Source organism: Syngnathus acus, chromosome 11 (genome assembly GCF_901709675.1).
Source record: "Syngnathus acus chromosome 11, fSynAcu1.2, whole genome shotgun sequence".
NCBI classification, from domain to species: domain Eukaryota; kingdom Metazoa; phylum Chordata; class Actinopteri; order Syngnathiformes; family Syngnathidae; genus Syngnathus; species Syngnathus acus.
The window spans coordinates 2,418,609-2,438,955 of NC_051096.1; the positions used below are offsets into that span (position 1 = coordinate 2,418,609).

The 20,347-nt window shown below is 55.0% G+C and overlaps 4 protein-coding genes across 6 annotated transcripts in view; 3 read left to right on the plus strand and 1 right to left on the minus strand.

The window, feature by feature from the left end:
• The window catches only part of LOC119130207 (fibrinogen C domain-containing protein 1-like), a 559,732-nt gene that overhangs the window by 360,909 nt on the left and 178,476 nt on the right, over positions 1-20,347 (minus strand). The gene's annotated exons all lie outside the window — the stretch shown is intronic.
• LOC119130330 (guanine nucleotide-binding protein G(I)/G(S)/G(T) subunit beta-3-like) lies at positions 984-4,299 on the plus strand. Of its 2 annotated transcripts, none has more exons than XM_037264154.1 (9): positions 984-1,117; positions 2,329-2,432; positions 2,505-2,650; positions 2,730-2,793; positions 2,887-3,043; positions 3,153-3,219; positions 3,299-3,500; positions 3,674-3,890; positions 4,057-4,299. In XM_037264154.1, the coding sequence occupies exons 2-9, from the start codon at positions 2,364-2,366 to the stop codon at positions 4,161-4,163; spliced, it is 1,029 nt and encodes a 342-aa protein (XP_037120049.1). In that variant the 5' UTR covers positions 984-1,117; positions 2,329-2,363; the 3' UTR covers positions 4,164-4,299. The 2 variants fall into 2 exon arrangements, with proteins under 2 accessions (XP_037120049.1, XP_037120048.1); XM_037264153.1 differs by having other exon boundaries at positions 2,505-2,646; positions 2,726-2,793.
• Positions 6,163-11,602, plus strand: LOC119130206 (protein shisa-7-like). Its single transcript, XM_037263940.1, has 8 exons — positions 6,163-6,366; positions 7,694-8,921; positions 9,180-9,422; positions 9,512-9,628; positions 9,694-9,818; positions 10,395-10,610; positions 10,719-11,109; positions 11,176-11,602. The coding sequence occupies exons 2-8, from the start codon at positions 8,608-8,610 to the stop codon at positions 11,516-11,518; spliced, it is 1,749 nt and encodes a 582-aa protein (XP_037119835.1). The 5' UTR covers positions 6,163-6,366; positions 7,694-8,607; the 3' UTR covers positions 11,519-11,602.
• LOC119130125 (sal-like protein 3) lies at positions 13,660-20,143 on the plus strand. 2 transcript variants are annotated; one of them, XM_037263768.1, is made up of 3 exons: positions 13,660-14,097; positions 14,382-14,489; positions 14,914-20,143. In XM_037263768.1, exon 3 carries the CDS (start codon positions 15,099-15,101, stop codon positions 19,077-19,079), a length of 3,981 nt encoding a protein of 1,326 aa, XP_037119663.1. In that variant the 5' UTR covers positions 13,660-14,097; positions 14,382-14,489; positions 14,914-15,098; the 3' UTR covers positions 19,080-20,143. The 2 variants fall into 2 exon arrangements, with proteins under 2 accessions (XP_037119663.1, XP_037119662.1); XM_037263767.1 differs by having other exon boundaries at positions 14,967-20,143.

The window sequence follows — 20,347 nt, forward strand, 5'->3', positions numbered from 1 at the left end:
TTGCCAATTTACAAACATTTATGGTTATCTGTAAAACAATGTCAAGAACCAAGTCAAAAATTGCCTAAAGGACCAAATCAAGAATACAGTCCAAAAAAATCATCAAAGAAGTCAAAAACTGGCTAAAGAAACAAGTTGAGAACAAATTGTTGACACCCCCCACCTAAGTCTCTAATGAGATCGGCCGTCCCCGGATATCCCATTAGACTGCGATTAAGCGGGCTCAGCTGGTTAGCGCTAACAAAGCCGTCAGCGATTGGCCACCCTGGGGAAAAAAGCTACCAATTAGTTGACGTACGCAGGAGGAGAAGAAAGGGCACTCTCGGCGGCCAATGACAGAGCTCGGAGTGACTGATTCCAATAAGTTGAAGCACGTTCAAGGCTGATGCTTGCTTGGCACCGTACCTCCTGAGAATGGCTGGCGACCAGTCCATTCTTTGTCTCTGTTTTGTATGTATCTATCCTGACATTGACCGGTGACCAATCAGTCATCTGTGTGGCGTGAGGTTTACTAGTGACCAATCATTTTTTGTCTGTATCTACTCTGACACTGATTAGCGACCACTCCTTCACTTGTCAAGATGTGTGTTGTCACGACTTTCACTTTCTTGTCAACGCGTACGTTAACATCGAGATGTTTGATGATGTTGACTTGGCGACCAGTCAATTGTTTGTCTGCAAGTACTTTGACATTGAGAAGCGATCAGTCGCAGCCTCTCCCCTTCCTTTTTGTCTTTTTTTTTTTTTTTTTCCCAGGCGTTGCCGGTCTTGGACTTTCCCTGCGACCCATCCTCTCCCGTTTTTCCTCTTCCTCAGTGGCACTGATTGGACGAGCCGATAACCTGATTTCCTCCCCCGCGAGCTCCCAATCGGTTTAGCCTCCTCACCACGTTCGCTTTGGTTGTGGCTCTGGCTGTCTCCTCTCTATTTCCATCTTTGAGCTTTATCCCTTCATTACTGATCTCCTTCATCCGCCGCAATCCTGATCGGCGCCAGCAGAGCGGAGGAGCAGTCGCGCACCAGCGAGCAGTCGCCGTCCCAGAGCAGCCGAGCAACAGCGGCCGAGCAGCAGCAGCAACGCCCGATTGTGGAGCATCCAGCGACAGAACGGACACAGGTGAGCGTGCATCCGCTTGGGATTTGGGACCCGCCGGCGTAGACACTTTGGGTCTTTTTGGTGCCAGTAGAACTTTAAAAGAGCAGCTTGCGGGATTCTTCTCACGTGTCACCTGCCGTATTTGCTGGTGAAGATCAACATTTGAGGTGCCACAATCTCCTCAGCAGGATTCTCTCACTGTCTTTGGTTTTGGGGCAACTTTTCCCGGTCCATTCTTCCAACCTCACTTTTTTTTCCCCGTCCTCCTTGAGAACGTCCCGGGGTCGTCCTGATCCCGCCCGGGGTAAAGAGCGGCAGCTAATCGGATGACAGGAGATTTCAGCTCTAAAGCTTCCTGTAAAAGATCTCCTGAGGGATTTGCACAGGCACTTTCAGCCCGCGGTTCGTCACCAAACCCACCGTTTTGCAGCCTTTCACCCCTTGAGATCTTCTCAATTCACACTTATTCTCGATGAAGATCAGGCAACGGATAAAATAGCCACAAGTTTTCCTTGGTGGGAGACGTTTGTGACGAGTGCTCGCGGGAGGACGCTAATTTGCATTTGTAGCAAGCGAGTAAGCTCTCAGCACACAGAAGATGAGTTCGAGTTAAAAAAAAAACAACTGAAACGAGCTGAAATGCAAAGAACCTTCCAATTAAGACAAAAAAGTTGCGCAGCTGACTCTTTGCAAAAAGCTCCGTTCACGTTTTGTTTTTCACTCTTAAGGAGCACAAAGTTCGTTTTCACGCTTTAGAGATTGTCCATAGATATGGCTGTCACCCCCTTGCAATCTCGTGAAGCCAAGCAACAGAACCTTGGGGGAAAATGTTCAAATGCGGGTCGGCGTTATCCACACCCGGTTCGGCCTACCCGCACCCGTTCGGGCGCGTCGAGCTCTTCATGGTTAGGGTTCAGTCTTCCTGGTGGTTCTTTGAGTTCACGCTTTGGGGTCGAGGTTCCGGGTTTGTCTCTTGTCGTCAGAACGTCGACAGCATTAGGCGGGATTACGTCCATCAGGTACATGTCTAATCTTTCACGTCGGGAGGTGACCCGTGTTAACGTATTCAGGCCACGGTTAAAGTGGTCTTTAGTTCGTCACGGACTGCGTCAGGCCCCAAAGCAGGGTTAGCTAATTTGGATTTGCAAAATACGGCCAAAATAACAGCTGGCGTAGACTTTGACAGTTGTTTACTCTAATTTGTTGTGCGCTTTTGCTTTGCTTTGTTCCAGTTTACCGCCACTAAGGTCCCCTCGCCACTGTCGCCATGGCAGCAGAGAAAGCTGAGATTGATGCGTTGAAAAAGGAGTGCGACGGGCTGCGTGCCAAGATCGAGGTGAGCCAGCTCAAACATCACCAAAGTTGCCTGCGTCCGTTTGGCTGAAGGCCGGCTCTCCCCCTGCACCAGGCGGCGCGGAAGGCCGTCAACGACACCACCATGACATCGGCGGCGAGCGGCGTGGCCTCGGTGGGTCGTGTTCAGCTCAAGCAGAGGAAGACACTCAAAGGTCACCTGGCCAAAATCTACGCTATGCACTGGGCCGCCGACTCACGGTGAGTGACGCCGCACGGGCTGTGCTAGCTTACTAAGCTAACTGGCGAGACCTTTGATGACCTTGTGTGCGTCTGCCAGGCAAATGGTGAGTGCGTCGCAGGATGGCAAACTTCTAGTGTGGGACACCTTCACGGGCAACAAGGTGAGTCGCCGCCGCCGTCGTTATGTGACGGCGTCTGACTGCTCATTGGGTAGCCGGGACCGGGCGTGATCTCTATGTTTTTTGCCGTCGCAGCTGGTGGCCGTCCCGCTCAAGTCGGCCTGGGTGATGAGCGTGGCCTTTGCGCCCTCCGGGAACCTGGTGGCCAGCGGTGGTCTGGACAACATGTGCACCGTCTACAACATCAAGGCGGCCAGCCCCAAGACTATCCGGGAGCTGGACGCACACACAGGTGACCAAGCGCACCTCTCTCCATTCACGGGGGGGTGGGGTCATCCTCGCTCGTCCACTCTACAAAATGACCTCGGTGGCGAGCTAAGCAAATGTTTCCGATGACCAAGGTTACCTTTCCTGCTGCCGCTTCCTGAGCGACTCGGAGATCCTGACGGCCTCGGGCGACACCACCTGGTCAGCCTCCCGCCGCCCGGTCCGTCGGCCGACCTCTCGCGTCTACCACCTCTTAACTCGTCCCGTCCTGCGCTCGCAGCTGCCTGTGGGACCTGGAGACGGGCAAGCAGAAGGTGGTGTTCACCAACCACATCGGCGACTGCATGTCCTTGGCGCTGTCTCCCGACATGAACCTGTTCATCTCCGGCGCCTGCGACTCGCTGGCCAAGCTGTGGGACATCCGGGAAGGAATCTGCAAGCAGACCTTCATCGGACACACCAGTGATATCAACGCCATCGCTGTGAGATGCTCAAGTTGGAACCGAGCGTATGATTTGCTAGAGAAATGCTAACACATCATGCTAACTCGCAGCATCCATGTTTTTCCACGTGTGAAAGAAAGCGCTTTTCTAACGCATGCAAGCGGCGTCGGCATTGTTCTCTCAACCGATCGTTTGTCCTCGCCCGTCCGCAGTTCTTTGCGAGCGGCAACGCCATCATCACGGGCTCGGACGACTGCAGCTGCAAGATGTACGATCTGCGCGCTGACCAGGAAGTGATCGGCTACCAGGACAGCAGCCTGAACGCTGGTGTCACGTCGGTGGCGCTCTCCAACTCGGGCCGCCTCATCTTCGCCGGCTACGACGACTTCAACTGCCACATTTGGGATTCTCTCAAGGGCGAGAAAGCCGGTGAGTCCGCCAGGTGCCTAGTTGAGTCCGGATTGGACGCGGTCCCACCTCAAGCCAAACGAGGCCTAACAGACAGGCTTTGCGGGTGCTAAAAATAAATATTAAAAAACTGCGAAGCCCTCACAGGCAGGCTGTTGCGCTCAGTCTGGTTTGTCTTTTCACGCAGGCGTTCTGTCCGGCCACGACAATCGCGTGAGCTGCACCGGCGTTCCCGAGGACGGCATGGGCGTCTGCACGGGATCCTGGGACAGCTTCCTCAAACTCTGGAACTGAGCGTCCGGCCCGGGAACCCCGTTGGGAGAGGGAAGGGAAAAAAAAAAACGGAAGGCTACATGTTTTCAGGAGGTTACATCACACGCGTCCTCTCTCTCATCCAACTATGCAAAAATCAAACGAAACCCGTCGGGAAGGCGGCAAGCAAGATGGCCGACCGGCGAGCATCCACCGTGCAGCAATGAAAAATCCATCGCAACCTCAAAAACGCTCCCCAACACTAGGATGGTTTTAAAATTAAAATAAAACAAAACCAATCAGAACGGATTGCTATGGAACCAAGTGTAGCGATGCAGACGTGATGTTCCGGTGACAGGCGGCGTGAACTAGCACGCACGTAGCGAATACTAGATGCTTTCCTAATTAATCGTGTCAAAACGTTAGCATGGACATTTGATTGTTCAGTGTCTGCTTTTTATTTTTTTTCCGGACTGCGCATAGAGAGGCCCCGCCCCCCTTCTCCCTTCCCTCTCCCTTTACTGTGCAGATCCATATGTTGATTAATAAATCATGTACGCAGTGAAACAGCTCAAACTGCACTTTGTAGTACTTTTGACGCGTGTGCAGGTCCTCTGTAAAAAGACACTCTTTCTAATAAATGTAGAATTCTGCATTATTAACAGCCTATGTGTCCATGTATGTGCTTAAAAAAAAGCTACACACTTCTTAGCTCAATGCCAAAATAAGAAAATCTACTGCTGCTGCCTTCATGTTGGCTCTTCCCTTTTTCCCCTCCACCATTTGAAAACTACAATTGTTGTTTACGACGAAATTGAACACTCCTTTCGCTGGCTGACTTTAGATCGTCGCGTCAAGTTGCGACTCGCGGAATGCGGCGGACGCTGCTGATGTTTATGAATGAAGCGAGTTTTTGCGTTTTGAATTTGTTGACGCGGCCGCTTTGCAGGCCAGCGTGCCGCTTGCTCAGCATTGACGTTCGCTAACTTGGTATGGACAAGCATGGCGCTAAAAGCTTCTGGTCCAACCCGCACCCACCGCCATTTTGGTTTTCATGACTGTAGGGTGTTTTTGTTGTTGCTGCAGGTGCATTTTTTGTATGGATATAGTCAATGAGATTAACGCACAGATTTCTTGGTTTCGGGGGGAAAAAAACGGCCATCCGAGTTAGGCCGGTTTTGGCGAGTGGCAACGTAAGGTGGTCGCCGGTGGCTTCAAGTCAGCGCCGCGGTGGGCTCCGCGCGTTATCCGTAGCCGCCTTGAGCGCAGTTGCTTCACGTGCGTTGCCATGACGACGCTAGCAGGAGGAAGGCTAGCGGGTCAAACGTGGGCCGGATGGCCGCCTGCGCTTCCACCTGCGCTCTCGTGTCGTCACAATGCTGCTAAGAAAATACTCCCTTAGGCAACTTCACTACATTTTCCAGGTACGTGCAGACTTTGCTCATGAATTGAGGACAACTTTTTTTCAGTTACGCCTACTAACATCTTTGGGTAGAAAGGCAGAAAAACAAAACGATTGGTAATTAACATGTCGGATGAGCGGGCCGCCACCGTCGTCATGGTAACTGATGACAGCTTTTTGGGTCCGGCAAAAAAAGTGCCTTTTTGTGATGCTATCAAAGCAGACTCGTCATTTGTGCTTAACGTTACATGTTGTTGATTGATCGATTGACATGATTGGCTTGTAAACGAACATTTTAATTGTGGCAAAAGAAATTGTCTTGCCTTCAGATAATTGCTGCATGTTGAGTGGCCAACGAATGCTTTTTTCCCCATTGGCTGCCTATGCAATTTGAAAATTATATTCTATGTGTTCTTTTTTTTTTAGATGATATGCATTATTCGGTATTTTTTTCTAACGGAGTCCAGGTTGTTAGTGTGGCTAATGTGTTTGACTCGAACAAGTCTTCATCTTGATTGTGTCCTTTTGCTTTCCCCCAGGACGCGTCCCGGCCAATCAGCTCGCAGCCCGACGAGAGCTTGCGCGCTGATTGGCCGATTGGCGCCACTTGAACAAGTCGAACGTGGGCAAAAAAAAAAAAACAAGCTGCGAGGCGGCGGACGGACGGACGAGAGGTGCAGCGGCGGGCAGAAAGCCGTCCGGACCGCACTGCACGAGCGTGCACCGAACCACCTGCTTTTTATACGTTCTGTTTTGTTTATTTTCTGCCAAGAGGCTTGCACGACAAATGGACGGCACAACCTCGACGCGGTTTCTTCCACGCGCCACGCTTCAACACGACAGGTGCGTACGTACGTCCTCTTCAATGACACCTGTCCCCCCCACCCCCGGGCTACTCTGCCATGCAGCAAACGGGTGAGGAGATGTAACATAATGTCTTAGCTTGGTGCAAAAAAAAAAAACGGGTGCGGTAGGGGAGAGAATGTTTTTTTTTGGGGGGGGAGGGTGATTGTGCTGCTGCAGTGTTGCAGCCACACGCGCGCAGAGCGCCTTTTTTCGTGCACGCGCGAACGCCGCCTCGGCACAATGCAACAAACCTCCATCTTGGCTCAATACTGCAGACGCACACATGCAGGACGCGCGCACCTTGTAAGGGTCTGTGTGCACGCGCATGGAGAGACAAAAGACACACGTACTGCCGCAAGCATACGTTCACACGCACACACTTTACTTGCACTGCACGTGAATGCAGCACGCTGCAAAACAAGTGCTTGATCACCTCGTCTCTCGACAGCTGCTGCTTGTGTGTGCGCGTGCGCGTGCCCGTGTGTTATGGGATGAAATGAGGTGCCTCCAGCTGCCAGTTGGTCATGTGCACCTAAACTCATCGCAACATCCATGATAATGATGTGACGCTTACACACACACATACAGACAAACACATACAACCGCAATATCGTTTTGTGTTAGCACGTTAGCTTGATTTGAATAGCAAGGTGTCCCACAGGTGAGAATGGCAGTGCGAGCGGTCAATTGGCTAGCGACCAGTCCAGGGTGTTCTCTCGTTCCAAGTCAGCTGGGATAGGCTCAGGTTGACCCTTGACCCTTGAGGAGAGCCAGGGGAAAGTGACAAATACTTTGGTGTGCTGTTTCTGATAGAAATAGAAAACATTTATTGCCATTTACATTCGAAAGATAGCGTGAATAGTTGCTGCATTGATAGTCTCACCCCTCCTTTGACTTTGCTGGTCACTGGTTGTTGTAGTTGTTTGCCTAACTTCTTTTATTTTGATAGTCATCACAAGGCAGGAGCGAGCGTTGGCGAGGACGAGCACGTTGTTTTTTTTTTGCGCCCACGTCGGAGTCGAGTCAAGAAGCGGCCAGCCGCCCGCGCGGCGTGGGCGGGTCAAGTGCATTGTGGGAAATGCTGGGAATGCCGCAGCTAAACTGCAAAAATGAGCTAGATGATTTTGTCTTTTTTTGGGTGCTGAACTTCTCCAAGCGTATCTTGAAGCACCGGCAGCAAAAAAACAATAGTTGCTGATGAATGATCTTGCGTGCATCCTGCCACCTGGTGGACCGGAGCCGTTTTGCGGCAATAAGAACGACTGATTTTCATCTTGATCTCGGAATGGTGCCATGTCACATAAATGCCATCTCTGTCTTGCAGTGCGGGGAGAAGGTGGAAGAGACCGTGAGCGTCCCGGAGAATTTACATATGTCCAAAAGCAAACTCCGGCGCCAAAGTCACCGTCGCGTCAACAAGAAGCAAAAAAATTGTGAAGCTGTCTGAGCTTTGGCCACTTTGCCTAACCTCATCGGGGGACGGTGGAGCAGCCTCCTGGTCTTCTTCCAGAGGCGGACTGGAATCCCTTTACACCCCAGCGCAGACCTGGCGTCCACCTGTGGATGAAGCCATAAGCGCTCAGCCCCCGAGGCCGAAGCCTTGCCAGCCGCTTCCGGGCCACGCCCCTTCCCCCTCCTCTCGGCTGACGGATGAGTCCGGGCCCGTTCATGTCCGGTGTGCGGGCGGAAGCGCGTCGTCCCGTTCTCTTCTGCTGGCGCCAGCTCAATTCAGAGCAGAGACACTCGTCGCGCAAGGGCCACTTTCGCACTTAGGCCGCCCCTCCCCGAGGCCGCCCCTCCCCGAGGCCGCCCCTCCCCCTTCCCCCAACCTCCACCTCTGGGGTTGCATCGGAACCGCCTCCACGCTCCTCCTCTCGGGTTCCGTGGCTCCCCGTGAGGCTTTCTATCTATCACGCATTTGCCTTGAGGTTCCTCCAGCTGCTGGTCATCCGCTTGCGGCTTGGCTTCCTCAACTTTTACTTGAAGCTAGCGCCGAAGCAAAGTTTACGCACAACACTCGATGTTTACACTCCACCTCCTTCCGTCCATTTTGTGCTCCCGCTTGGACGGTGACGAGTTTACGTTTCAAGGGGTTTAAACGGGCCGCCTAGCAACAAGCTGCGTTTACACGAGCACGCATTGACGTTTACATTCAGGTGCCAGATCCAAACTTTGCTACTTTTTAGAAGTCGTCCCGCAACACCCCGTTTTGTCTTTTTATAACGCATCAACACGACGATGAAAGCCACAATTTCAGCGGGGATATCTTGCTGCTCCCTGCTGCTTCTCTCCTGCCTTGCTGTTTCCACGGTAACTGCCGATAACGATGTCAGGCAGCCGCCTCCCGCCCCGCCGTCCGACAAGCGCGCCACCCTCTTCCTCCTCAGGGGCTACAAGGCGGCGGAGGACGACGACAGCCCCCCGCCACCCCCCAAGCCCCTCCCCCAGACCATGTTGCCCAGGAACGTGACGGCTGACGCCCTCAAGCCCCCGCTGGGCGCCGCCCAGGTGGCCCCGCCCCCCAGGCAGCTGGTCGACGTGGACGTGTGCAGGTAGGATATGGCAAGGTGTGGGACGCCGCCGCTTGTTTGCGGAGGCGTCGTCCTGTTGCCTAGCGACTGCTCAGTCGTGGCACGGCGGATGTTTGCCAAAGTGCCGAAAAAGCACATTAGCTCTTATTAGCTTAGAGATACAAGACTGGAACGTCACATGGCACGCATAATGATAACCACACGTATTTATGTTTGAATTCTCTGCCGTTGACGGAGTCCCGAGCGTGACTAGTCTTAAAGGACTATGCGCTTTTGCAGAGGCTACTTTGACGTGATGGGCCACTTTGACAGCACCTTCAACTGCTCCAAGGGAAGCTACATCTACTGCTGCGGCACCTGCCACTACCGCTTCTGCTGCGACCACCAGCGCAGGCGTCTGGACCAGGACTCCTGCACCAACTACAAGTCGCCCGACTGGGCCGAACCGCTGGTGCCCGTCACCGTGCTCGCCGATAACAAGCCCGACCCGGACTTTGAGACGCTCCGGCAGCAGAACAGCAGGTGGGGACGGACGGACGGACATCTACGACCGGTCGCAACAGGACGGGACAGATTTATGCATCACGTGTTTTCTCGTGTGGTCCGGACAGCACGGCCTACGTGATCGGCGGCGTGATCTCCTTTACGCTGGTGGCGGCCGTGGGCGTACGGATTGGCTTCGCCAAGGTGGCGCGGCGCCCGCGCAACCGAGACGCCAACGTGCCAAGGTGAGATGCCGCTTCCGAAGCCAAAAGATCCCCATTGGCTTACGGCGTCTGTCTGCTTGTGACAGGTCGTTGGTGGACATCCTGCGTCACCAGTCCAGTCCAGGAGACAGGAACAACATGTCGATCGTCTCCGACGGACGCCTGCCCAAAAAAGTCTACACGCCCGTCCCGCAGAGCAAGGACAACCGCAGTGAGTGGCCGCTTGCGTCTTAATGTGCGTGCGTGATGTAATAAAAACGAGTGTCCAGGTTGCAAATGCGCGCAGGCAACCTCCGCACTGCTGCTCTTACATAAAAGCGTTCAGATCATTTTTGTCACTATTGATCGGACCGCAGCTCGATACTCGTGCTGCTTTTTGCAGTCGGCTTCGTCTCTTTGTTTGCAAAACAAGAATCGTAACGCGAGCGTGCGATGTTTGTGATTGTTTGTTTGTGTCACTTTATGTTTGGATGTCAGTGTGTGGGTGCGTGTTGCGGAGTGCGCATGTGAGGGCCAGAGTGTTTCGGCGTACGCGCATTGACGCCGAACACTCTCCGAGAGCCTAAGTGCGGAGATCTTGCCGATGCTCGCGTCGCTCGGTCATTGCGTGTGCGTGGATGTGCTGTTGGTTTGTCGCTGCGTGAGCACGAATGAGAGGTGGTGGGGGATGAGGGTTGCCAATACCAGATGAGAGCTGGTAATTGCGGGACTTTTTTTTTTTTTTTTGCTGTCGGCAGGGAGACGACATGCAGCCATGTACTAACCCGTGTGTTTTGTGTGTCTCCAGAGCGAGGCGGGCGCATGAACAACATGAGCACACCACAACTGTCATCGGGCCCAAAACTCATCAGCAGCCGCGGCGGCGTGATGGGCGGCGAGCTTTGGCGTGGCCCCAGTCACGCCTCCTTCTCGCACTCCTTTCACAACCTGGCGCAGCTGCCGCCCTCCTACGAAGCCACCGTCAAGCCCGAAATCACCAGATACAGCTCGCTCAAGAAGCTCGGTGAGGTGGCCGCCGGCTCACTTTGTCTTTGTGGGTCCGGGAGTGTGTGCGCACCTTTTTCGCTTTTGCAATTGTAGGGCATGTCTGATTTTTTTTTTTTCGTCCCAGAGCGTGAGTGGGACGAGTATCCTGGCTACCGCTCGGCCAAGCGGCGCTCGGCCAACGCGCCGCCATCCTTCTACTCGTCGCAGCACCAGCTGCCACTGGCGGGCGACTACGTGACGGGCTGGTCGCGGGGCACGCTGCCGCTCGACGGCTGGCGGCCCCACCCCTACGAGCCCCCCTCCACACCTAACCCTTACCCGCTGCCCGCACGCTACGTTGGAGACAGCTTCGGTTTGGAGCGGCCGCCGCGCCGCGTTCGCTCGCAGGATCAGCTACTGGCGCTGGGCGAGGGCAACACGCTGTCGCGCCTCCTCAACAACCAGCAGCAGCGCTACTACAGAAACCCAATGGGGGCCGGCGGGAGGGGCGTCGACTCGCAGACGCTGCTACGCAGGTGACACGCCCACTCACTGACACGCAGAGTCAAAGATTTTATTAAGACCCCAACTAACGTCGGCAGGTCCCACGAGCGTCTCCTGCTGTCCTCCGAGCGGCTTGAGGACCAGCTGCTGGCCATGGGCCTGATGGCTGAAGGGGCCGGCGGCGGCGCCATGCCCACTGTGGGTCGCCTGAGCCACCAGCACAAGGCGCAGTCGCAGCAGAACATCTGTGGTACGCCGTCCATGGAGCGCCACCACATGGTAAAGATGAACTCGCACCCCACGCCGGGCGGCTGGGAGAGCCGCCCGTCCGCCCGACGCGCCGCCTTCGCCGGCAAGCGGCAGAACACCTTGGAGCAGCTCCACTTCATCCCGGGCGCCGGCGCCCTGAGGACTGCCAGTAAGAACGAGGTCACAGTGTGAGCTTGGGGGAAGAATGCATTTGCATGACGCCGGTATGCCGTCCATGTTTGCCGAACGTAAGAAGAACACACTCACACACGCACACACACGAGAAGTTTAAACGCGTAAGGTCAGAGAGCGTTTTTGCCTCTTATGGTGTCCAAAGGAGCCCAAAAGAGCAAGAAATCAGGACTGACCTTGTAAGACGGCCGGGAGAGGAAATCGAAGAAGGCGGGATGGAGGAGGAAAAGAATGGAAGGGAGCTCTCATTTGCGTTCTCCTTCATTCCAAGGTTTGTGAAAAAAGAAACTTCCTTGGACAAAATATGTCTTTGCCATCTCGTTGGACTTTGTGACAGCATTTTTTTAGCTTCCAGATCAAGTTTTGAGCTTTCAAAGCCATCCAAAAGTGACTTTGCGGAAGATGCTTTGAGATGCGAGCGCGGCCGCGGAACAAATGACTCGTATCTCGAGACACAACTTTATTTTGGGCCGTTTGTTTCCTTTTTTTCAATTCAATTTTCGTCTGCACCTCGACTCGCGTAATTGCTCGTCTTCCCGACGGCACGTTGTGAATAGCCAAAAAGCTCGCCAGTGTTTTGGCCAACGGGCCTAGACTCGAGCCACATCCTGCAAAAATGCCGAGCGCCGAGACTCGGATGCTAATGACGCTAAGGGCTATACACACGCAACAAGTGATGACCTTTGGGGGGGGGCACATGGTCCGCCTGTGGGTTTGCAAGACTTGCGTCTTTTCCAAGGCCAATTTATTTTCCAAGGCCGAAACCAACGCGCTCCCATCTGGTTCCCATTTGCTGTTCGACCTTCTGCTCCACAAAGGCGAACAAAATCCCAAACGTATAATCCCACAAAATGGAGGAAAACTACATTTTCTAGAGCATGCCGGTAATTTTAAAACCAGGAAGTAGAAACAAGGATGGGATGACCATCACTTGGTGTGATGAAAGACGGTGTCTGGAAGAGGGCGCCACTTTGCTTTCTTGAGTTTGATGATGTCGCTTGTTGTCATACGGGCCCGCTGCCTGTTTTTGTTCTTTTGACAGGATGCGTGAAACAAGCGTTGCCCGAGCACAGCAACGGGCTTGACTTGTAAATTGTGTCGGACGACGTGCCATTTTAACCCTTTAAACACAAAGCGCTGAGGGAAGGCCGTTGAATTGTTCCGCCATCCGTCGTTTGAAAATGAGGTCGTTTCCTGTGGCAAAAAGAAAATCAGCAGCTAAAAGAATCCGAAAGGGTGTCGTGGAGCAAGGCGTCAGATCTGGCCTCGCAAACGGCCGCCTTTGGGCTTGTGACGCACTGCAATAAACAGCCTTTGATTTGCTGATGTAGCCCATTCTCAACTCCAAAACGGATGATGTCACATTGATGATGTCATAGGGCGCGTTACTCCTCCTTGGGAGGCCGAGCCTCAGAGTAATTTTGCAAAGAGTGTCAAAAGAGGATCAATCACTGTTATCATCGACCAAAGCCACTTGAGCCCTCTTATTTGTCCTCCTCAGAAAACCTGAAAAGACATCTCTGTGAATCGTGCACTCGTGTGCGTGGAAATCACGGCCATATAATCTTTGTAAGTTTCTCTGCATACCTCAAATTGTAAATGACTATTTAGGACATCACGTCCAATGTTGTCCTTACGGGACAAAGAAAGACCTCACAGCCCCCCCCCTTCTTCTTTGTACAAATCATTATGTTTGACAATGACAAATAAATCCTTTCAAAACTTTGTTCTCATCGGCTTCAATTCATCCTATTTGTCTGGCCCAGCTGACTTTGGGTGAGGGACAGCCTAGGCCCTGGATTGGTCACCGGGGAGACTGGTCAATTTCAGGGGACATATGGGTAGGAGGTCATCAAGCTCACTCCTGGATCCCATCAACTAAACATGTTGGGGGCCATCCAAAAGGGAATGCTTCACATGCCAAGACTGGACAAACAATGGACTGGTCTCCAGCAACACAGCGGTCACCACTTCATGTAGAACCCAGAATTACAACATTAAACACATGCACACAAAACAAACGGCTCGTGTCAAGTGCAAGCCACACAATCTCACGCGTGTCGCGTAAAACAAGGATTGATTTATTGCTCTGAAGCGGCACGCACGCGCGCGCGATGTCAACAAGCCCAACGTGCACGCGCGCCGAACCGACGAGTGGCGCACTATTTGGCAGGCACGTGAAAGCGGGGCGGTGGTCGTGGCCGGACACCCGCGGCCTTGTTGTACCCGGGCCGGAACCTGCGCGCGATCCGTACAGGAAGCGACCACTTCGGGGCTCCGACCCACCGAGAAGGTGGGGGGCGAGCGAGAGCGAGCGAGTAACGACGCGGGGTGGAGAGCCAGGCGAGCAGCCTCCCCCCCCATCCCCGCACCCCCCACACCCGCCGCGGCGAGCAGGAGCACCTGAGGCGGCCAAAAGGTGGAAACGAGGCGGCGGTGACAATGGCGAGCGGGCCGCACCGGCTCCGACCATTCGCCAAACAGGCCTAGCTCAGCTCGGTTAGCTTGGCTGAGCTATACCGGGCGGGACAAACCAGACAGCGCTTATGTTGGACCCGTTTTTACTCGAGCATTTGGAGGTGAGGATGCTGCTATTATTTGTATTTATTTATCGTGGTTATTATTTCTAACAAGTAAGTACTTTTTGTCTTTAAGGTTACCTCGTCCGTTAGCATTGAGCTAGTCAGAAGCTAGCCTCTTGGCTAAACTGTTAGCATCGCAGATTGTCCACTTTTTCTCTCGCTTTGTTGCGGTTTTCTACTCATTCCGCGGAGTTGTACGTTTATTAACTGAGCCGGCACGCAACCTGTCCATGTAACTGGCCGTCCGAACTCTCATGTTGTTCTGTTTGGTCCACGTTTAGCTCGCTGCCCGCTTGCTGATGGAGGCGACTCCAACAAGCTGAGAGCCGAGCCAAGTCGTCACCCCCAAAATCAAGCTCGGTCACCCCCTGCCGAGCGTCACAAAGCAGGTAAGACACACGCACATGCCTGCGGAGAGTCATAGTTGTGTTGATGTCAGCAACAACAAGCAAAATAACAAAATATGCTAACTAAATAGCGATGCTGTCAGTGATGCTAGTTTGAGTGACAGCTTGTCGTGATTGACAGTGGCAAAAGAAGCCTGAGCCTGTTTCATGCTGCTGTTGTTGTCACGTCTTATCAAAGTGAGAGACTTGCAAGCGCCGGTTTTGAATTCTCATTTGGATTTGTTTGTGCATTTGAAACCACAGGTTTTAAATGAAGCGATGGAAATTAAGATACGTGTGGTCCAAATCACTGAGTAATTGGTACAGTTTGCTTGATTGATTATGAAAGAAATTGTTAGTGACGGCCCAAATTTAGATTTGTCTGTTGCCGTAACGTGATTTTGCTTGTCCCTCATCGGACATGCAGAGGGAAGATGGCATTCTACCACATGACCCCATTGACTCTTCTCCATCTTGCAGGACCCCAAAGGCGGGCAGGACCACATTTCTCCCCCCAGGCGGTCTCCTCGCCGGCATAAATGAGAAATTGATCTGTGGATAAGCGTGGACTATTCTGACCCCGGGACCTCTGGGCCGTGGCCAGCTTGGGAGATGTTCCAGTTCAGCAAGTACCCCATGGAGATCCTGGAGATGCTGAGCGGCCACCAGGCGCATCAGTTCAAGGGTTTGGGCTTGGACCGTCAGCTGAGCCACCAGCAGCAGGTGCAGCTTCAACATCAGCAGCAGCTTCAGCAGCAGCACCAGGCGCCCGCAGACACGTCCGGTGGTCTGCTGTCCGGCCTCGGCTTGGGGAGCTTGCCCGCCTCCCGCGGCAATGCCTTTGCCGACTCTTCCTCCCTCTTCGCCAAGATGAGCGCCCCTCCCACATCCATCTCGCACCAGAGTCAGTCGTCATCTTCGTCAACATCGTCGTCGAGTCACAGCTCCAGGAAGTCAAGCAAGCTAAGCGGCGGGGGCGGCGGCTCCTCGTCGGGCTATCCTCAGTTCCTGCGACCTTTCCATCCGGCCGAAGCGGCGCTAGCACAGGAGCAGCTGCACTCGGGAATGGGACGCTTTGACTTTGGGGGCAGCGCCGCCACCGGCGGGGCCGGGGTCCTCCCGGCCCCACCGCCTCCACCTCTGCATCCCGGTCTGTCGGTGCCGCAGCCCTCCTCCGGACCCTCGTCCTCCTCCTCATCTACCTCCACCTCCGCGTCTGCCTCCGGCAACCCCCCCGGCGGCACGCCGGTGCCCCTCGTGGGCCACCAGTCGGACCCCCGCAGCCTCCACCAGCAGTTCAGCTGCATGCTGGCAGCCAACCAGTACTTCCTTTCGGGAGTCCCCGCCAATAGTGGCCTGGAGCAGTTCCTGGTCCAGCAGGGGACTCACAACCACTTGGGTCTGGGTCTTGGCCAGGGCTCCGCCGAGTCCAACTCGTCCTTGGCCCCTCCCCCTGCCCTGCACTCCTCCCACGGCCACTCGGCATCGCAAGCTCCGCAGCAGCAGCAGCAGCAGCTGACTCCGCACGCCTTATCTCACCCCCATGGTCACACGCACCACCCCCACCCGCTGCACCCGGCCCCCCAGCCGGCACCCCTGGGGGGTTTTGATTTTCAGAGCATTCCCGTCCTGTCGTCCAATCAGATTGCTTCCCTCATGCAGCAGGAGGCGGGCCTCCCCCTGCCCCTGCCCCTTCACTTGTCTCTCCCCAAAGACGACGGCACCAAATCGGGGGAGGCCTCCTCCGGTGGCAGTGGCGGGAGCCGGCGGAAAAAAGCCATGGCGGGATACCTGCCGCAAAGGAAGGCGGAGACTCACGCTCACGGCAGTTCTGGCAGCCATCGGCACAATTCGTCAGCTTCGGGTCTGGCGGGAGGGGCTTCCGGAGGCGTCGAAATGAGCGAGCGGCAGCAATCGTCTCTGCTCTCGTCGCCGTCACAACACCCATCGTCTTCCGCCGTCTCCTCCTCCTCGTCATCCTCGTCTGCCCCGTCCGCATCTGCTTCCGTGCCGGAAGACGGCGACCGGCAAGGGCCCAAATCCAGAGAAAAGCGCAGTCGGAGCGAAACGGGCCAAGCAGAAGCCGAATCCCTCTACCACTGCGGAGAGTGCGGGAAAGCCTTCACGCATCTCTCCAGCTTGCGGCGGCACCTACGCAGCCACGGCCTGACGCCTGACGCCCACGGCAGGAGGTCTAACCACACGTCGCCGAGCCCCGAGAGGATCTTCTGCTGTGGTGACTGCGGGAAGAAATTCAAGAAACGCGGGCACCTGATCCAACACAGCGTCACGCACTCTGAGAACCGCCCCTTCATCTGCAACATTTGCCAAAAGTCCTTCAACCGGCGCGAGTCACTCACCCGCCACGAGAAGATCCACGACGAGAAGCCCTTCCGCTGCCCGGCCTGCGGACGCTGCTTCCGCGAGAGCACCTCCCTCCTCAACCATGCCGCCTCGGGTTCCTGCGGAAAACCCCCCCGGAGCTCCAAGAACCGCAGCACCGCCGGCAGCTCAGCCGGCAACACAGGCGGTGGTGGAAAAATGCGTCATTCGGATCACAACGCCGTCGTTCTTGACGATAAATACGCTGGCGACTACTCGAGAAACCGCTACCCCGGCCAGGTGTCCTATGACGACGACTACAGACGTTCGCAGGCGTCGTCGCTCTATTCGCCGGACGCCGCGCTTGCCGGGGACATGAGCAACCCGACCCTTCGGAAGGCCCCTTTAGCGCCGACCCTTCACCCGCACCCGCAGAGTCAGCAGCCGCCGCCGCCACACCACCACCACCAGCAGCAGCAGCCGACACCGCACCTTCCTCTCTCCTCTCTGTTGGACGATTCTGAGGATGAGGTCACCAGCAGCGCCATGTCGGCTATTGCCGCCGCTGCCGCCGCCTCCTGCGACATCAACACGGAAGGCAGGGACGGAGAAAGAAGGGACATCATCGGGGGGCTGCTGGGTGGTTTGGGCTTCGGTAACCTGGGCGGCCCGACGTCCTCGCCGGGTATCAACGGCTCCACCGTGCCCTTGTCGCACCACGGCCAGCCGCAAGCCAAGCCCCGGCGGCCCCGCAAGCCCAGAGAGAAGCGAGACCCCGACGGCCTCGTCAGGAGGCGACGGAGTCCGGCGCCGCCCGGCGATGGCTCGGAGCGACCGTACGGCTGTCAGCTGTGCGGCAAGCGCTTCCGGCGGGCCGAGACGCTGCGTCGCCACAATCGGGTCCACACGGGCGAGAAGCCGCACGCCTGCGACATCTGTGGCAAAATGTTCCGGGAACCTTTCCACCTCACCAAACATCTGACTGTGCACTCGGGCCAGAAGAACTACAAGTGCAACCTGTGCGGGAAAATGTTTGCCTATGCCCAGAGCCTCGTCAGGCACGGCAAGCTGCACCGCAGAGGTGAGATCGACAACCAGGGCAGAAGAATCAAAGGAGCCGCCGCTGCTGCCGCCATCGGCCAGGTGGCCAACCAGGGAACCTCAGACTTCTTCTCGTCTTGCCCGCAAGAGGACAAGTCTCCCACGTCCGGGACCCCTTCGCAGAGGCTCTACACCTGCACCGTGTGCTGGAAATCCTTCCGCCATTATTTCCACCTGACGGCGCACCAGCAGACGGTACACGGCGGTGGCGCGGGCCTGGAGAAGTCCTTCCGCTGCCAGGTTTGCGGCAAGTCTTTTGCCTACTCCAACAGCCTGGTGCGCCACAAGCTCTCGCAGCACGGCATCGACCGCAACGGCCAGCGGGTGGAGCAGTTGCACACGCCCGGCTACTCGCCCGCCTTCTACGACGCCGGCTATGCCGGCTCGGCTCACGCGCAACACCTAAGCGACTCCGCCCCCCCGCCGCCGCCTGCGCCGGAGCAAGTGTCCCAGCAGCCGTTTCACTATCGCCCCAGAAAACAGCTGGACGCGAGCGGAAAAGTGCGCAAGAAGAAGAAACGGGTGGTGATCCACAGCATCATGCGGGACGGCAAGTTGGTGGGCGTGCCGCTCAGCAGGGAAACGCGCAGGAAGCTGTTGCTCCTGAGGAAGAGGCGGGGCCGAATGCTGGCCCAAATTAACAAGAAGAAGCTCCTGGCACAGCTGAGGGTGCGCGGCGGACTGTTGGCAGTCAAGTCCTGGTCCGGGGGTGCAGTCAAAGTCAGCGGGCTGCTGTCCATGGATGTGGCCATCAAGCGCTTCCCCTGCCCCGTCTGCCCCGGCGCCACCTATACCCGCAGGGGCTTCCTGCTGCTGCACCGCGCCCTGCGGCACCCGCCGGCGATGTCGGGGCGCCGCGCCCGCCTGCGCTGCCTTGTGTGCACCCGGCGCAGTGGCAGCCTCCTCAAGGCCCTCCGCCACCGCGGGCGCCACCTCCAGCACGCCACCTTCCGCTGCCACAAATGTCGACGCCGCTTCTGGAACCAGCGGCTCTTGGAACGACACAAGTTGTCGTGCCGCCGGACGCCCGCTCTGGGGGCCCGCCGGGCTGACAGCAAGCCGGTGGGCTCTCCCTTGTCCGCCGGCGACCACTCGCCGGCCCGGACGCCCCTGTCGCCGGCTCAGGTCCCGCAAGAGAGGTCCTCGGTTTTGACCGAGTATGCTCACTAAGAACTTCACTCATCTGTAACTTAGCTTAGTCCCCCCCCCCGTCCGTTTCTTTTTGCAACGAGCTGGTGATTTTTTATCAAAAGGGACAAGAAATCTGAGGAAGGGGCTCCTCATGCCTCCGCAACCTTCTGCCAAGACACACGAGCACCTCGTCACGCTCCACCTGCAACCTTCACACATGGAGACAAGACGTGCACGCGCCTGCACACACACACACACACACACACACACACACACACACACACACACACGCACACACACACACGCACTCGCACACACACATGCACGCGCACAGACACACACAGACACACACACACACACAATCCACTCACAGTCAGGCAGAAGGCCAATGCGCACTCACTGGCTGTCTCTGTTCCATGCAAACACTATTTTGTTTTGTGCACATTTGTTTCTTTTGTTGTTTGTTTGTTTGTTTGTTTGTTTGTTTTTACGGCCATGTGCCGCTGTCGTCATGAAATCCCCCCGACTTTCCAGCACAGTTAAGATGCCTTATTATTGTTTGTTGAGAAAATGAAAACATAGGCGACATGACTGAAAAGTTTTGGTCAACACACCAGTACAAAAGCAAAAGGTGGACTTTTTACCAGAAAAGCGTTTGTGTAGAAATAATCCGGAGTGTATTGTTGAAATAATTCCCGATTCTATTTTATTATATCTTGACAACTTGCCGTTTTTTACTCCCCAGTTATCCTCTTCTATCAGTGTCTGTATTGTGAGGGTGGGGCAACAGGGTTGAGGTCGGGGTACAGGGCGAAACTGGTCGGGGTGGGGGGTGGGGTTCATTCTGCATACACCTGTTTATTCTTTTCCTTCCTTCCGTGCGACAATTTTTGTAACTCGAGCGTGCACGCATAGTTTATAATATAGATCCTGTTCACAATGTTCAACTTTGCATATTTTTTCTTTCATTTTATTTCTGTACAACTAAAATGTGTATTATTATTATTATTATTATTATTGTTGTTACTAAATGACTATTCTTTTCTTTGCATAAAAAGTGACTTGTTGAAAATCCCTCAAATTAAAAAAATATTTGAAACTTGGGAACGTTTTCTTTTTAAAGCGGAAAAGTCTGCAATGCCAAATATTGGCCGCAGGATAGCGCCATTTCATTCCGTCACATTTACTTGACAGGTTCTCGTCCTCAAGAAGAAGACAACGAACAGCTGATGGTAATGAAATGCTGGCGGTTGTGCCCGCGCGTTCGCGTGTGCACGATTTTTTTCTTTTCCGAATCGTACTTTCTT

What these genes read in the sequence shown, in the direction of transcription:
- LOC119130330 (XM_037264154.1), top strand. Translation starts at nt 2,364, where the DNA reads ATGGCAGCAGAGAAAGCTGAGATTGATGCGTTGAAAAAGGAGTGCGAC. An exon ending in CACTGGGCCGCCGACTCACG is followed by an intron (nt 2,651 to 2,729) that starts GTGAGTGACGCC and finishes TGCGTCTGCCAG; the next exon opens with GCAAATGGTGAGTGCGTCGC. An exon ending in GTGATATCAACGCCATCGCT is followed by an intron (nt 3,501 to 3,673) that starts GTGAGATGCTCA and finishes GCCCGTCCGCAG; the next exon opens with TTCTTTGCGAGCGGCAACGC.
- LOC119130206 (XM_037263940.1), top strand. Translation starts at nt 8,608, where the DNA reads ATGAAAGCCACAATTTCAGCGGGGATATCTTGCTGCTCCCTGCTGCTT. An exon ending in CGAGACGCCAACGTGCCAAG is followed by an intron (nt 9,629 to 9,693) that starts GTGAGATGCCGC and finishes TGCTTGTGACAG; the next exon opens with GTCGTTGGTGGACATCCTGC. An exon ending in TCGCAGACGCTGCTACGCAG is followed by an intron (nt 11,110 to 11,175) that starts GTGACACGCCCA and finishes TAACGTCGGCAG; the next exon opens with GTCCCACGAGCGTCTCCTGC.
- LOC119130125 (XM_037263768.1), top strand. Translation starts at nt 15,099, where the DNA reads ATGTTCCAGTTCAGCAAGTACCCCATGGAGATCCTGGAGATGCTGAGC.